This window comes from Lindgomyces ingoldianus, assembly GCF_010093535.1.
Source record: "Lindgomyces ingoldianus strain ATCC 200398 unplaced genomic scaffold BDR25scaffold_4, whole genome shotgun sequence".
NCBI classification, from domain to species: domain Eukaryota; kingdom Fungi; phylum Ascomycota; class Dothideomycetes; order Pleosporales; family Lindgomycetaceae; genus Lindgomyces; species Lindgomyces ingoldianus.
In genome coordinates this window covers 1,283,621-1,299,209 of record NW_022985165.1, presented here as the reverse complement: position 1 = coordinate 1,299,209, position 15,589 = coordinate 1,283,621, and the positions used below count along the sequence as shown (strand labels likewise).

Sequence of the window (15,589 nt, the reverse complement as noted above, 5' to 3'; positions counted from 1 at the left end):
AATTGCTTCTCACACATCTACGGTCGATACAGTCCCCTGACAGAGGCGAAACTGCGGCCTCTCTTTCTCTCCCGTCCTCGTTTACAGACGGACAAGTCCATATAAGTGGAGAAGTAGTGTTAGGTTAAGAAATAGGACCTAGGCCAACCAATGGTTTTCAGAACTCAACAGAGTACCTGTGAACTCCGGGGTCCATCCTGGACACAAGGACCATTGTGGAGCGTCAGGCACACCTGAGAACTCGCTCAATATTGTCAGTGCTCTCGATGTCGATACTCATGTCGAACAGGCGGTTCAGCCTGATGATGGCTATTGGAAGTATGGGGCTCTGCTCACGAAAGATACGGGAAATGACATCCAGGAGAAATGGCGGCATGGGTAGGCGGACAAATGAGTTCACTCTCAAGCCAAGGAGTTTACTCCTTACTGCAGCTTTGGGTTGGCAGTAATGTCCAGGGGTAATTTCTCCATTAGGAGTAGCAAACTCTTGCTCTGACCGCAATGGAACTGCATCCGGAAGGAGAACCTGGCATGCAGATAAGTTAGGGCGTGGATATGCAGATGTTGGTCTTCGATAGCTCAACAGGGTCTATTCTTGGACGCATTGAAACAAAGTTGCCCCTTCTTGACAATAGACCATTTCATCCCTATCAACACAATCGGATCAAGCGCCATTGTAGAGGAGAGACGGGATCCAAAGCCATGGCGTGTCCATTCACATGCACCTCTACACAGTGTTACCGCGCAGTGGCGGTGCTAATTCCTGGAAGCATTAACGGAACGTCAGCCAAGCATTGGCCACTTTGGGCTAACGGCATGGCTGCGCCGCTTTTCCTGAGCCGCGTACCGGCCGCTCGGACCGTTTCGGATCATCTGTGACTACGTGCACTAGGAATGAGTAGATGCTCCTAGCCGCCCCTTTTAGTTATCACGATAAGGAAATGCTCATTCGACGGCACAATTTCCTTATCATGGCATTTCCATTTCTCTAACATTTTAGAGACCGGTAACATGCATGCTCGGATTCGCACTTGCGATTGGCTGGAGAGACATGTTCGGAGCTTACATCGGACGTGTGGCAAGTTCATATCCTGGTTGCATACGAGTCAAGGTCAGAGAAAATGTCTGAGATCAGAACAAGGAGATCGATGGATCTGATGTTCCCGAGGAACACGAACACGAAGTATTCTAAAATCCACGTCGCTAGAATTTACAACCAAGGCGAGAAACGAGAATCATAGCTATATGACGATGCGAAAACTGTCGGTGAAATACTAGAAGCAGCAGGACTATGAGACCAGCAGCATCCAATGTTAGAGCTCGCGCCCCGAGCAATGGGGAGAGGAACTTTGCACGAGACACCACATTTCGTGTGACGTAGTCAGCATGCTGAATCATGGAAGAAATAATCCTGCAGGTGGCTGATATGCAAAACCGACGCGCTCTTTTCCACCACCCTTCGAAGCGTGGGAATCATAAAGCACAGATGCATCTAAGCCCGGCTCCGAAATTTGCACAACTTCTTGACAGCTTGGCCGCGCTCACAATGGCATAGAACGCCGTTGTCTCATGAGCGCGTGGCGTCGGGCCAGAGCATGGCCAAAAGCTTGTCGGCCATGGAACCAGCGTCTGTGACGGGAGAGCGGCTAGATAGTCGGGCAAAAAAGGAGACATGGCCAATAACATACTGAATGGTTTGCTTATTTGCGGGCCGGGGTAAACGGGAGGTCTTGCAATTGGTCGTTCCGTCTACGGCATTTGCCGAATCATTGGAATTGAGCAAGCTCAGGTTGACAAGTGGGCCTCAACACTTTGCATAGGTAATGTAGATAATCTGCAGAAATATCCAAAACGATCGATAAAAGCATCGAATGGTATGAGGTAGAAGGTTAAATGCCATACCCCGAAAAGAAAATAGGTATGGGAGAAGGGAAGATTCTCGTCTAGCCTGGAAAACGAAAATTTCCGGTGTGTATTTCCTATCCCGAGCGGCATATCTAGGAACATGGTTTTCTTTTTCTCTTTCCCGCACTGGCCTTCCCTTCTTCCTGCGGTTCGGCGGCTGAGGTTCAGACGGGAGCTTGACTGCAACAAGCTGGAGCAATTTTTATCTTCGCTCCGAAATAACGAAAGTCTAAACGCCACACTATAAACTCACCTCCCTTGGCGGGAGATAAACACCCTGTCGTTAAATCAGCAGCCGCCTTATCTAAAGCCGCTTGTTGTGCCACAGGAACCATGCATCATCCCTTATCCCTGTGGATGTTGCGGCTTGTTTCGTGCCAACTCATTGCCTGTGGCCCGGCATACCGAGGCGTTCCATTGTGTATCTTTGCGCGCTTACTCCGATGGATGCGAGAGACTTGGGTATATCCTCCGAGTTGGCACTTTTGCAAAATGAGCATCACTCTGGAACCAGGTCGTTGGAATATTGACTTCCTATCCATGACATTCGTTTGTGAATTTCAACATGGGTCTTACAGATATTAAGTTCCCTTTCTCCAATGCTCGTGTTGCTTCAAGAAGGAACTCCCTCACTATCGAATCGGATCGTGTGTCATCGCCTATTCCTTCATCGAATAACCAGTGTTACGACATTCCGGCGAGGAAAGCGAGGCATAAATTTAGGAGCTATAGGCTTAAGGGCGAGTGCGTCTATCCATCCCTTGTTCATCGCGGCTTCGAACTGGAATCTGATCCATGACGCAGATATAGTCAACCATGGCTCGATGACAAGCGACTGAAAAGAACGAAGTACGGTAACATAATTGTTTGGATATTCGTTCTCGGAGCTGTGTGTGTAAGTGGCTACCTGAGCTACGACGGCGCAAAAAACGCGAAGACTGGAGATGTAAGTTGTGGCTTCTTCTCTCTTCAGTGATATGGGATTTTGACCACTTGAGTAGTATTGTCTGATTTTGGATGATCACTTCAATGGCATCGACGACGCGGTGTGGTCTCATGAAGTTCAGGTATGTTATTCACCGTCCACATCTCCGCTTGCGCTGAGATAAACCATCTCTGTAGATCGGTGGATTTGGGACAGGCTCCTTCGACTGGACGACCGCGGACAAGAAGAACAGCTTCACTGATGCGGATGGCCTCCATATCGTCCCGACTTTGACGACCGAGACCGCTGGTATCACAGAGGAACAGATTTTTAATGGCTATACCCTGAATCTCACGAAGACTGGAGATGGAGACGGCACTTGCACATCGACAGATTACAAGGCTTGCTCTATTCACTCAAATGCTACGACGGGGGCAACGATTCCCCCGGTTCGATCCGCACGCCTTTCGACGAAGGGGAAGAAGTCCATTAAGTACGGGCGGATTGAAGTTACGGCAAAGATGCCGCGGGGTGACTGGCTATGGCCTGCAATTTGTGAGAGTGTTTGGATTCTGAGCCCAGCAGTTGACATTACTGACGCGAGCAAGGGATGATGCCAGAGGAGAACAAGTATGGCGAATGGCCTGCTAGTGGTGGTGTGTTTCGCCATTCCCCCTTACGGTATTCAAATCTCAGTTAACTGATGTGTCGCAGAAATTGACATCATGGAAATGCGTGGCAATTCTTGGAAATACCCTCTCGGTCGCGACGCCATGGTCAGCTCGCTCCACTGGGGTTCGTACATTTCCAATTATCCTATCCCAAATTCACACTAATATGCCCCTAGGCCCTTCCTCCAAACTTGATGCCTACTGGCGTACTTATGGCACTAAATTTCTGCGTCGCACCGATTTCACTGACGATTACCACACCTTTGGTCTTCAATGGTCGAAAGAGTACCTATTCACGTACCTCGATAGTCGGCTTAAGCAGGTTTTCTATATGAAATTCGGGTCTAAAGAATCTATGTGGGAGCGAGGCCACTTCGAGGGTCAGACGGTGAATCAAACTGTTGTCGAGAACCCGTGGTCGAAGACTGGGAATACAAACACCCCTTTTGACGAGAAGTTTTATCTTATCCTGAATGTGGCGGTTGGTGCGCAGAATGGGTGGTTCTTGTAAGTGCGCCGATTATCCTGTTGGGGATGAATGCGAGATGTTAATGTCTGTGATGCAGTGACGGGAAATTCAATAAGCCGTGGGTTGATAATGGGGTAACTGCTGTTGCAGATTTTGCTAAAGGTAGGCCAATCCTCCAAATATGCGTCGTATGCATCCCTTCTAATTCGTGCATAGCTCAGGATAAGTGGCTTCCAACGTGGGGAGAAGGAAATGCGAGGGGAATGACTGTAAAGTCGGTGAAGATGTGGCAGGAAGGAAAATGCTAGGGGGAATAGCCCCCCAAACAACCAACTGCATCCCTTCAATTGAGCGCTATCGCGAATTCTAATTTGAGAACGCATAACATATATATACATACATAATTCAGGCTAGACAACTCTGCAATAATGCTAATCACAGCGCACAAATCCACCACTACATTCAATGCGCTTGTCCCTTCTCAGTATGGTACCAAAATTATGGTTTTACCGTCACTGATAAGCGCTCTACATTCCCACTCTTTCAATTTCCCATGCAGTGGCTGCCTGGGTGTACCTTGCATAGCACTGCCGCCTTGGCGCTGGCCGCTGACAGCTGGATATTTGAACAACACACCGATGTCGGCTCGCTGATTCGCTTGCCATGCTGTGGCGCTGGATGCTGAGATCTTCCAAGGTTCGGTGCCACTCTCGGCAGGGTCAGGGAACTGGGAATTGTTGAGGAGTGATTGTGGCGTAAGCTTGGACCACCAAATATGTCCGAAATGTTGAACATGCAACGCAGATTCCACTTCGTCCCTATCTATTCTCCGGACGACCTGTCCATGCTTCTCCTAAACTCCATGGTGGGTAGGGAATCTCCCCGTTTTCAAACTGTCTCCCGTCGGGCGTGTCCAAGACCCTGTAGCCGCCAAGCTAGTGTCAGCCATCAGCCATGTAGGGGGATATCGGTGACTCCTGCCCATCTTCCTCCCTCTCTGGCTTCTCACCGACAGCCTCCCAGCATGGCGTGAACCCCCAAGCTTTCCCCTCTCTTTGCCCCCATTCTCGAAGTTTGGCCAGGCCGAACTCAGCCTCCGCCACAAGTTTCGGCGCGGCTATCAGATATGATTCAAGATGAGCTATAAATCCATCAACTCACAACCTTGACAGGCAAATCTCCCCCATTCTGTCGTATTGACCATGCTCTTCGCTTCTTGTTTCCAAACCCGTGTTTCCCGCTATTAGAGGCTGAGCTGAATCTGAAAGTGGGCGAGATGCCGTCTTTCGCCTAGATGAGTACACTGTGTATACTCTTGTTAGAAAAGGCTCACGCGATACTCCACCGAGCTAATGAATTGTATGGGCTGAGATTATTTAGGGGGTTGATCTGAAATTTGACATGGGGCCTTTAAAGAGTGTTGGGGGTCTCCGGATCCGGATCCAGAGTGTCGGTGATCTGCCAGTCTGTCAGTCTGTTAACCAGACAGTCGCCTGTCACTATCATTCTTCGTAGTCATTCATTTATCTGCTTATTTATTTACACTGAACTTGTCGTTCATATTTCCCTCACTCAATTGTAATACCCCCCCTTAATAGGTGTCGTTATGGCACGTCCACTCGCTCTAAAAATATCTACTATAATTCTCTTTTTAATTGCATTCGCTTCTGCAAGGTTCACCTCCAGACACAACTACCTTCACAAACGCCAACTGCCCCCAACAACGCTTCCTGATGGTTGGAGCTACAAGGGATGTTATACCGATGATGTTGGGACTCGGTCACTAAGGAGCGCGGTCAGCGGTGGGGATGATATGACGGCAGCGGTTTGTATTGCTTATTGTGCGGGGAAGGGATATAAGCTTGCTGGGACTGAGTATTCGAAGGAATGTTGTAAGTCTTCCTACCCCATTCTACAGACTAAGCATTAAGAGTCTTTGAAAGAGAAGCAATGCTGACATCTGAACAAGACTGCGGAAATTCGGTTCTTAGCCCTGGAGCACAGGCTTCAGATGGCTGTAATATGCCGTGCGGTGGTGCAGCTGGTGAAGCTTGTGGCGGACCAAACCGGCTCTCTATTTACGAGAAGGCTACGACGGCTACATCACCAAGTAGTCCCATAGTGAATCCAGGACCTGGGGATTGGGGATCCTTGGGTTGCTACTCGTACGTCTTCCCCGCACTTTTTAAGCTGAACGATGGTCCTGATATGACCAAAATAGAGACTCCGTCGGCGCTCGAACCCTCTCTGATAACGGCATCATCGACGGCGGCCCATCTGCCATGACCCCCAAAGCTTGTACCTCCGCCTGCGCAGCAGGGTCGTTCAAATACGCGGGTGTGGAGTACTCCGGAGAATGCTTCTGTGGCAACACGATCCAAAACAACGCCGCTCTCGCTGACTCCGGCTGCGACATGGTCTGCAACGGCAACCACAGCGAGATCTGTGGTGGTTCCAATCGTATCAATCTGTACGAATTCGGACTCGCGAAACCTACACCAGCGGCCCAAACAGGTTGGATTGCGCAGGGCTGTTATACGGATAGTGTGGCCCAGCGAACGCTACAGTTCGGAGGCGTCGTGCAAGGCGCTATGACGAATGCGAAGTGTAACGCGGCGTGTGAGGCTGCGGGTTACACGATCGCAGGCACCGAATATGCGGGTGAATGCTACTGCGATAATCAGCTTCGTAATGGCGGGGGTCTGGCACCGGATGGAGATGCTCTCTGCAATATGGCTTGCAACGGGAATGCGACAGAAATGTGCGGCGGGCCTAACCGACTGAGTCTCTTCAAGCTATTTGGATCATCAACACCAACTGAGACGCCCACGCCTACTGCGACTGAAGCGTCGGCAACGAGGACGAATACAGCGACGGCTACTGCAACTGGTCTTCCGGCTGGCTTCGAGTACAAGGGATGTTATGTCGACGGCCCAGGATTCCGCATCATGAACTTTCAACAGCCGGATAACCAACAAATGACCATCGCTTCGTGCTCAAATATTTGTGCAGATGCGGGATACACGGTTGCCGGTATGGAATACTCTTACCAATGCTTCTGCGATAACTTCATCCGACAAGGCGGATCCCTCGCTAACGATGATACCGAGTGCGGGATGGCGTGCGCTGGTGCTGCAGGCGAGAAGTGTGGAGGACCAGACAGGCTTTCCGTGTGGGCCACGGGAAATCTGACCGTAGTCCAGAAGCCGAAGGCCCAAACGACTGGCCTTCCTGGGAACTGGAAGTATCAGGGTTGTATTACGTGAGTAGTAGATGTGTCTTTGGGGGCGAGAAGAGTGCTAATATGAGGTTCAGTGACCCAATAGATAATCGCGTATTCCCGTGGCAGAGCATAGATACAGCTAACAACAGCGCGACTTCTTGCTTGAGCAAATGTGCCGAATATGGCTACATGGCCGCTGGAATGGAGTACGGTCAAGAATGCTGTAAGTCCCGAGCTTATGCCCTTCTAACCCAAGCGGAGATACTAAAGTTCCGCAGACTGTGGAGACCTCGATGGCATCGAAGCCTCTGGGTCCCAAAATGTCTCTGAAACAGAATGCAACATGCCGTGCCCGGGTAACCCAGAGGCCCTCTGCGGCGCTGGTCTTCGCCTGACGTGGTACAAATGGGTAGGCGATCCAATTTATGTCTGGAACTATCCGCAAGGCGTGAATGCCGGCGAGTACCGCTTCCTCGTCGGCGGGCCCGTAGTGCCTTTGATTAGTCAACCGGCCATTAATGGCAAGATCTCCCTGCTTGAGAAGAAAGGTACCGGACCGCCGAATTCGACGGGAGCTTATGAGTTCGACCCTTCGCTGTCGGATAACATTTTTACGACGTTCAGGGAGATGCATGGTATCAAGACAGACATCTTCTGTGCAGCGGGATTGACGATGCCGGATAAGGCTGGACGGCAGATCAACATTGGAGGATGGTCCGTTGAGTCGACATTCGGCGTCCGAATATACACTCCCGATGGCTCCCCCGGTGTAAACGGTACTAATGATTGGCAAGAAAACGTCAATGAGATTGCGCTCCAGGCCGGGCGCTGGTACCCTACCGGTATGGTAATGGCAAATGGCTCGATGCTCATCGTGGGTGGTCAAGAAGGCTCAAACGGCGCTCCAGTTCCTAGCATGGAAATCCTTCCTAAAGTCGGCCCGGTAAAGTTTGCCCAGTACCTGAAGGATACCGACCCGTTCAACCTCTATCCTTTCCTTGTTGTTCTTCCCTCAGGCGGCATCTTCATCCTGTACTATAATGAAGCCCGTATCCTAGACGAAAACACTCTCGATACCGTCAAGATCCTGCCCAAGGTCCCCGGCTCTGTCAACAACATTGCAGGTGGCCGTACATATCCCTACGAAGGTACGCAAGTACTGTTTCCACAATACGCGCCGTACACAGACCCCCTCGAAGTCCTGGTCTGCGGCGGTGCTATTCCAAATCCAAACTGGGGCATCGACAACTGCGTATCTATCGCTCCTGACGCTGCAGCTCCCAAGTGGACCATCGAGCGGATGCCCACCCGTCGCGTTATCTCCTGCATGGCCACTCTCCCCGACGGCACATTCCTCATTCTCAACGGCGCCGAGATCGGAGAAGCTGGGTTCGGACTTGCGGATAACCCCAACTACAACGCCCTGCTTTACGATTCCACCAAACCGGCGAACCAGCGTATCAGTGTCATGGCCAACACTACCATTGCGCGTCTATATCACTCTGAAGCTGTGTTGATGGATGATGGGAGGGTGTTAGTTAGTGGATCAGACCCGCAAGACGAGGACTGGCCCGAAGAATACCGCCTCGAGGTCTTCGTTCCACCGTACAGGCTCTCGGGCGCTGCAGTCCCTACTTTTACCATCACACAGAAGGACTGGCAGAATGGTGGCACGTATGCTTTCCAGTTGACTTCCGCAGTCAGCGGCAATGTCCGTGTTTCATTACTTGGCTCGGAGTCCAGTACTCATGGAAATAGCATGGGCGCAAGAATTCTGTTCCCAGAAGTGTCGTGCTCGGGAGCAAGCTGCACAGTGAAAGCACCACCGGGGCCGTATGTCTGCCCTCCGGGCTGGTATAGAATGTTTGTGCTGGATGGCCCGACGCCGAGTCATGCGACGTGGGTGAGGATTGGAGGTGATCCCGGGAAGTTGGGGAATTGGCCGAATACCCCGGCATTCCAGCCGCTTCCTGGTGTGTAGTGGATGGCAGTAGTTGTGCGAAATCTATTTTCTTGTAGTTAATTAATAGTATGGGTGCTCATCCCCCCATAGTGTCGCTGTTCGTGATATGTGCAAAGTTAGGTGGGTTAATAACGAATGAGCATGGCAATCATGTAAGCGACAGAGAGCTAACCTTTGGAGGCCTAACAGGGAAACTAGGAAGGGGGATGCTAAGGGCAGTGAACCAAGAGCTGTATTACTCTACCGCAGTATGTTCATGTCCTCTAACAGTGTCACATCACCTCGAGGATCTCTCCAACTACGGACTTAAATATACCCATTCTATCGAACTTCTCTCGAATGGCCTTGAACCTAGCGAGATGGTTCGGGTCGAGATTCTTCTTTGCCATCTTGAAAACATCACGAGTATTCTTCGTCCAATGCGGTCGGCACGGAAACTCGTCAACGAGGGCTGTAGTAAGGTTGTGATCTGGAATTACCACAGGCGTTTGCGCTATCCGCCAAATCATCGTTAGCGTTTCGACTTTCCTCTGTGTATACCTTACGGCCATTTAGGTACAAAATCCGATTGATCTCCTTATATGAGTCAAACACTATTCCAGAATATTGGCGATCGCAGTTTGTGAGAATGTGTATGACGCCAAGGGGTAGTTCACGGTTTCAGCCTTCCGGTCGCAGCCAACTGCAGGAGCACTGAGCAAGGGTATCATGCAGCACGGCGGCACAGCCATATTAAGCAAAACCTACATATAAGAGGCGGGCCTTTGCGCAAACATCCACTAGGGCACGGATACACGGAAGAACTGGTAGGACCGCAATTAGCACTCGTTATGTTTCACGATGGAAGGCGCGGTTGGCAAAAGGCCAGAAGACGAATGGCGCATAAGTTTGGCGTGAACATTCTAGCTAAGCTTTGGGTTCGATCGAAGCGATTACGAGAGCTCAGGAGTAGGGTTCTTCTTTTCCTCGGAGACAATAACTAATCAGAGAATAGCATCGTATCTCCGACGAACTCTTCCTTCTACATCTCGAAAGTGCCGACCGCTTCGTGAGGGAGAGATCCGCTTACTTCAAATCAAGCCAGGCTACACGTTAAGCACCATTGAATGCGACTTTGTGTACGTGGATCTGCAATCCGCTGGAGATTATGCTGCTCTTTCTTATACATGGGGAATATGCGACCCCTCGATCCCTATTCTGGTGAATAAAAGGGTCTCCTTGATCACTGAAAACCTCTACCTGGCATTAATTCACCTGCGTCAAAGGGAAGTCACGATGCTCTGGGTTGATGCTCTCTGCATTAACCAAGATGACCTTGCCGAACGCGCGAGACAGGTCGCTCAAATGAAAGAGGTATATTGTAGGGCGGCTATCGTCCACATATGGCTCGGGGAAAGCAATGAGCTTAGTGAGCGGGCTTTTGACGAACTCCACGGTTTAAGCGAACACTTAGACTATGATGCAGCGGTTCCTAGCCGGTTTTTCGATGAAGTTGCGATGAACGGCCATCACCAAAGATGGAGAGCAATAAGCGAAATACTCTATCGCCCATGGTTCCGTCGCGTGTGGGTCATCCAAGAAGCATTATCTGCTCGGCGAGCTATGATGGTCTGTGGGAAAGATATTATTGACCTGGATTTGTTTCTCAGGCTCATAAATTCGATGATCAAGGCTGGAGTTTTAGACATGGTTATGTCGTACCACCCCCAAAGACACGAGCTGCCAGGGGGACCCATAAGGACAGCCATCAAACAACTGGAGTTTCTTGTGAAGGCAAAATTCGAAGTTACCAATTTCCTCACGGCACACAAATTCAAACCGACCCTGTTAAACTATCTTGCAGGAACAAGATGGGCAGAGGCAACCAACCCACTAGACAAGGTTTACGGCATACTCAGCCTGGCTGATGATGCTCGCACGTTAGGCAGCTGGGATGTAGGCCTTGGTAAAAACCGAAGGTGGCTTCCATTTAAGGTCGACTATAATCTGTCGAAAGAAGAAGTCTTTATCAACGCCACCAAGGCAATACTCTGTACCACAAGGTCTCTGGATGTCCTCCGATTTGCTAGATACGACCCAGACAGTGCTAACGGTCTTCCATCCTGGGTAGCGGATTGGGCAAACAAAACCCCGCATCGCGTCTTTGGCCATATGTCCGTATGCCCTACATATGAAGACAAGAAACCATCCTGGCGCTCATATTTGGCAACCTCCGATCAGTCTTATATACGGGATCCTATATATCACGACATCACGCTACATTGCTCGCCCGAATTCTATTTGGGTAAGGCAAACACGCTGAATGTAAAGGGCATTCATTTCGACACAATCACTGCTCTTTCGACGAATGTATATCCCCGGGAACACGCACATGGAATTGATCCACAAAGTAAAGACCCCACAGAGTTATTCGAACCAATGCAGCAGCACCTTAGAATCATCACACAATGGATTGATGACTGTGTGCAACTTGCTAGAAGATGTTCCCCGTATCCGACCCGACAGAGCCCATTGAGCTCCCTCTGGAGGACGTTGAGTGGGGGTGTTACTCCCGAAAACAGTCTGATGCCTCAAGGATTCGAAGCTCTTCTTAGCAACTTGAGCAAAGCTGAATCAGCTCTTGGAGCCCTCAAGACGCAATTATCGTCTGTCCAGTCCAAATGGCCCGACGCCCTGTCCGAGATTGCGGCTAGCGCAGCTCTGTCGCACTTTGAATCTCTTGTGTCTTGGCTCTCAGAATGTAACTCAAGATGCCATTCACGAAAATTTGCTATAACGCGGAAGAAGTATATGGGCCTAGTACCAGACGGAGCAATAGTTGGAGACTTCATTTGCATTATGTACGGCTGCGAGATGCCACTTATTCTACGAAAATGTGGACGCAATAGTTTCAGACTTATCGGGTATGGCGAGTTTGAAGGACTTGTTTTTGATGATGCTGTTGTAGAAGAAAAGGTTGTACTAAAGAGAAGAGAGAATCCGCCGGAGGAAAGGTTCGATTTCGTTACTTGGGATAAGTTTGGGGGTAATGTTGGCGTAAGATTAAAGAAGGTAAGACACTTTAAGCTAGTATGAAACAAGTTTAAGAAAGTAATAATTTATTCTACTCTATATAAAGCTGAGAAGCTAGAACTAGAGCAAGGTTGAGTACGGACTAGCCACCGCCTTGGCATTGTTGTTTACAAATAATAAATTATCCTGTAAAGTTTATGCAGTACATGCAGGAATAACACACGCTGACTCGAAACGGCGGGAATTGTCATTCTATTGATTGGAAGTTATTAGATGGCGTGCCACATGGCATGAATACGGGGCGCAATGACCGCCACAAGGCTGCTGGCGACTTCTCCGCACCTTGATAAGGCTACAAGGCTCAGATACGACACTTCGATGCTTATCAGGACCGACGAGGGCTCGGTGGTAGGGCTGTGGTGGAGCTGTGTTGGCTACGCCATAAAATGAGGCTCTCCACACCCAGGCGCGAAGGCGACGATGATATCGGTATTTTCCCGGTGTTGCGAGCGACAGCGCTGCGGGAATGGTCGGACTTCGCGACTCAAACGAGAAGGACTCAGATATCCAAGCAACAGCATGGCTCTGGCCCTTCATGTCATCACTCCTTCACAGGTTAAGAGGGTGCAAAGAAGGTCAATTTCGTTGCCTCCCGGCCTCCACTAGAGCCCTTTCCTCTGCCCTCTTCTTCTCTCTCATTGCATCCGCCTCCTTGCGTCTCTTTTCACCCTCCTTCCGCGCCCTCTTCTGCTCCTCACAATAGGTTGTATGCACCCGCTTTATGTGTTCAGTCGGTTCTTTCCATTTTCGCTCATCCACCACAAGGTTTAGGTTGAAATCCTCCTCCTCTCCATCTCCCGACGCCAGCGTTCTACCCTTGAATTCAACTTCGAACACAACCTCACTAATGTGGGTCCTCCCATCAAGGATCTCGAATTCCCACTGGCGCACCCTAACTCCCGCGCTATCCAGCACCTTTTTCAAATTCCGAAACATGTGCTTTGTCTGTCCAGAGCACGTTGGCCTTCCATCGACATCTGGACCACCATTAAGCAGGTAACTGTGGCCTTGGAGGCGTATTGTGTTGACCTCAATTAAGCGGTTTGGGGACTTCTCGCTGCCACGACGAAGCGTCTTGGCGATAATTTCGAGCACCTCTCGACCGTCTACGCCTTCGCGGCGATATGGAGTCTCCCAGCGCGCAAGGTTACCAATGTAGAGGGAGAACCTGCGGACTCTGACGACAGTCTCGGCAGGCCCCTCAGACATATTGGGCGGCATCTTGGTTACGGCTGAGATCGGAAATGGGCTTGGATTTGTACCTGGGATGGTGATCGACAGCCCGGATAGGTTGTAGCTACGCTTTCCGTCGCCGAGCAGCTTGTCCATTCCAGGCCCCCAATATACCCACTCTGCCCCCCTCTTGTACTCCTCGAGCGCTTCAGCCATCAGACTCTTACTCGTCAGCAACCATCTCTGCTTAACCTTATGACGCCAATATGTGGGTTCAGGACAGCAGCGGTATCCATAGTGTAGGTTGAACGGAAGCCCGAAGAAGGAGCCGGGGAGGTAAGGGGCAGATGTGAAGAGGTGGGTATAGATGAGATTGCGGAGTTCTCGGGGGAGGGGGAAGGGGGGGAAGATGACTGCTTCAGGTGTTTGAGACATTGAAATTTTCAGAGCGGGTTCGAACAATGCGTTTGGGCGAACGCTGACAACCTTCAACAATTGTGAACTAAGGGATATCTGAGACGGGATTTGAGAAGAAGTTAAGCCGGTGTGCGGCACACTAGAGGCGCAGAATATTGGGGAAGGCGACGAAACCCGCCGTAGGAATTATGGCGGATTCAGGAAAAGCGAACTGCAAGAATAGAGGAAATCTAGGTGTGTTGGTCGGGGACGTCCGAAGACATTTCAACGTCAACGTTCATACTCGTGGCTGCCTAGCTGCGCCTCCCAACTGTATTCAGCCTAGCGTCAGGTCCGGACCGTTTAACAAAATCCTTCCGCGAGAGCCCAGTGTAGCGCCTTGGTGATTCAAATGCTCTTCTAGAAATTATCACCGCTCTACAAGTATGTATAAGTAAGTTACGTTTAACTCACCAAGACGCGATAGGAAAGACGAGTTATGCCTCGTTGGACCCGCGGACCGTATTCGGCCTAGCGTGGGCGGCTGGAAACTTTGCGGCTCAAAGCGTCCCCATGTGGCATCACCCTCAACATCTTCACCTACAGATCTTTCGGTGGCAACGGCCGGTATGTACCTCCTCGTCTTGAGCCACCGTCGCTCAGGCTAAAAAGGGTTGGAGGGCATTACCGCGCATCCAGGACGATGCTGGTGTCCTTCCAATTCGCCATCCCCATCGCTTTGGGACAACTCAGTAACAACGCCAACTTGGCGACAGTCACCAGCAAGGAAGTCCACGGCTTCTTGAGATTCATAGACGCGACCTACTCTATATTTGACTACTTCTAATTCTTCAAACAATTTCTTCCAAAATGTTATCCACAGGTATCTAAAACTTACTAGTACGTTTCTGAGGCGGATCGGGAAAGAGAAGAGTCTCTTTGAGTAGAATTCTAGGTAAGAGCACAACCTAGAGAGAATTCCGCTACGGCAGGCGCACACATGCTATAGCATCGAAACTTGAGCTGATTGGAAGCATCGACAATCCCGAGTGGGGATCGCAGCATGCCTTGTAATCGCAGAGTTCTGTCTCATAGACCGGCTAAGTGTTCGGTGCAAGCCCGAATGCTCTATCTCAACGGAGAATTCGAATTTCACCCCAAGAAGATCTTCCCCAGGCTAAAATAGACGAAGTGTGTGGTATTTCTTTCTTATCGCACAGTTTATACGTGTTTCGTAACTAGAAAAACTGCAGGGTAATACCCTGCGGCCATCCATCCTTCTAGCATTGAAGGATCTGTGTATCGTAGATAAGCAAACTCGTACCAACTTCATCCTACTACTTTGACGCTCAATCGGGATATATATTTTTGGGTTAAATAGATCCAACCTTTTCTGCAATGCCCTGGCAGACATTTACCCGATAGAAGGGTTGTCAGTGTTGACGGCAATGGCTCGGCAGAAATCATTTAGCTCGACAAGTAATGTTTCTTACCGACATCCGTCTCACCCTCGTCGCTTATTCTCGCATCCGTCTTTCGTCATGCTAGCACGAACGGCACGATATAGAATAGGATCTGTCTCTTGCTATGCCAACATGCCAGAAGCCTTTACTCCCTGCGCACCGCAGCCCCTCTTGGAAATAGCAATTAGTTTTTAACTATTGGAGTAATTGCTTATGTGGATCAGGAAGAGCGACCTGTAACAAATCGTCAGCTAGCCTAACACCTACTGTGTGAAAAAAAAGGACCCTTCAGACTAATGAGGATATCCATACGCTCCGCGGCAGGAACT

The 15,589-nt window shown here is 50.0% G+C and overlaps 6 protein-coding genes across 6 annotated transcripts; 4 read left to right on the top strand and 2 right to left on the bottom strand.

Annotated features, from left to right (window-relative positions):
* Window positions 1–157: 157 nt before the first annotated feature.
* Window positions 158–2,240, bottom strand: BDR25DRAFT_350198 (uncharacterized protein; the record flags this gene model as incomplete). Its single annotated transcript, XM_033694659.1, has 11 exons — window positions 158–197; window positions 234–589; window positions 631–727; window positions 803–879; window positions 933–1,041; window positions 1,104–1,188; window positions 1,218–1,457; window positions 1,518–1,629; window positions 1,673–1,803; window positions 1,854–2,111; window positions 2,159–2,240. 11 exons carry the CDS (start codon window positions 2,238–2,240, stop codon window positions 158–160), a joined length of 1,587 nt encoding a protein of 528 aa, XP_033552758.1.
* A 169-nt stretch (window positions 2,241–2,409) lies between these two features.
* On the top strand, window positions 2,410–4,384 carry BDR25DRAFT_339863 (concanavalin A-like lectin/glucanase). Its single transcript, XM_033693442.1, has 9 exons — window positions 2,410–2,649; window positions 2,710–2,851; window positions 2,907–2,972; window positions 3,028–3,385; window positions 3,439–3,486; window positions 3,545–3,625; window positions 3,678–4,008; window positions 4,068–4,132; window positions 4,187–4,384. Exons 1-9 carry the CDS (start codon window positions 2,471–2,473, stop codon window positions 4,276–4,278), a joined length of 1,362 nt encoding a protein of 453 aa, XP_033552757.1. The 5' UTR covers window positions 2,410–2,470; the 3' UTR covers window positions 4,279–4,384.
* Window positions 4,385–5,660: 1,276 nt separating this feature from the next.
* Window positions 5,661–5,861, top strand: BDR25DRAFT_165803 (uncharacterized protein; the record flags this gene model as incomplete). Its single annotated transcript, XM_033684091.1, has 1 exon — window positions 5,661–5,861. A coding segment is annotated over one exon (201 nt), but the record flags the coding sequence as incomplete, so codon positions are not given.
* A 523-nt stretch (window positions 5,862–6,384) lies between these two features.
* BDR25DRAFT_212299 (copper radical oxidase) lies at window positions 6,385–9,174 on the top strand (the record flags this gene model as incomplete). Its single annotated transcript, XM_033684713.1, has 3 exons — window positions 6,385–7,232; window positions 7,286–7,416; window positions 7,472–9,174. 3 exons carry the CDS (start codon window positions 6,385–6,387, stop codon window positions 9,172–9,174), a joined length of 2,682 nt encoding a protein of 893 aa, XP_033552755.1.
* Window positions 9,175–9,953: 779 nt separating this feature from the next.
* On the top strand, window positions 9,954–12,286 carry BDR25DRAFT_339861 (HET-domain-containing protein; the record flags this gene model as incomplete). The annotated part of the gene is made up of 3 exons (XM_033693441.1): window positions 9,954–10,104; window positions 10,151–12,207; window positions 12,275–12,286. Exons 1-3 carry the CDS (start codon window positions 9,987–9,989, stop codon window positions 12,284–12,286), a joined length of 2,187 nt encoding a protein of 728 aa, XP_033552754.1. The 5' UTR covers window positions 9,954–9,986.
* A 34-nt stretch (window positions 12,287–12,320) lies between these two features.
* On the bottom strand, window positions 12,321–14,048 carry BDR25DRAFT_300813 (uncharacterized protein). The gene has a single exon (XM_033689449.1). It carries the CDS (start codon window positions 13,834–13,836, stop codon window positions 12,805–12,807), a length of 1,032 nt encoding a protein of 343 aa, XP_033552753.1. The 5' UTR covers window positions 13,837–14,048; the 3' UTR covers window positions 12,321–12,804.
* Window positions 14,049–15,589: the final 1,541 nt, after the last annotated feature.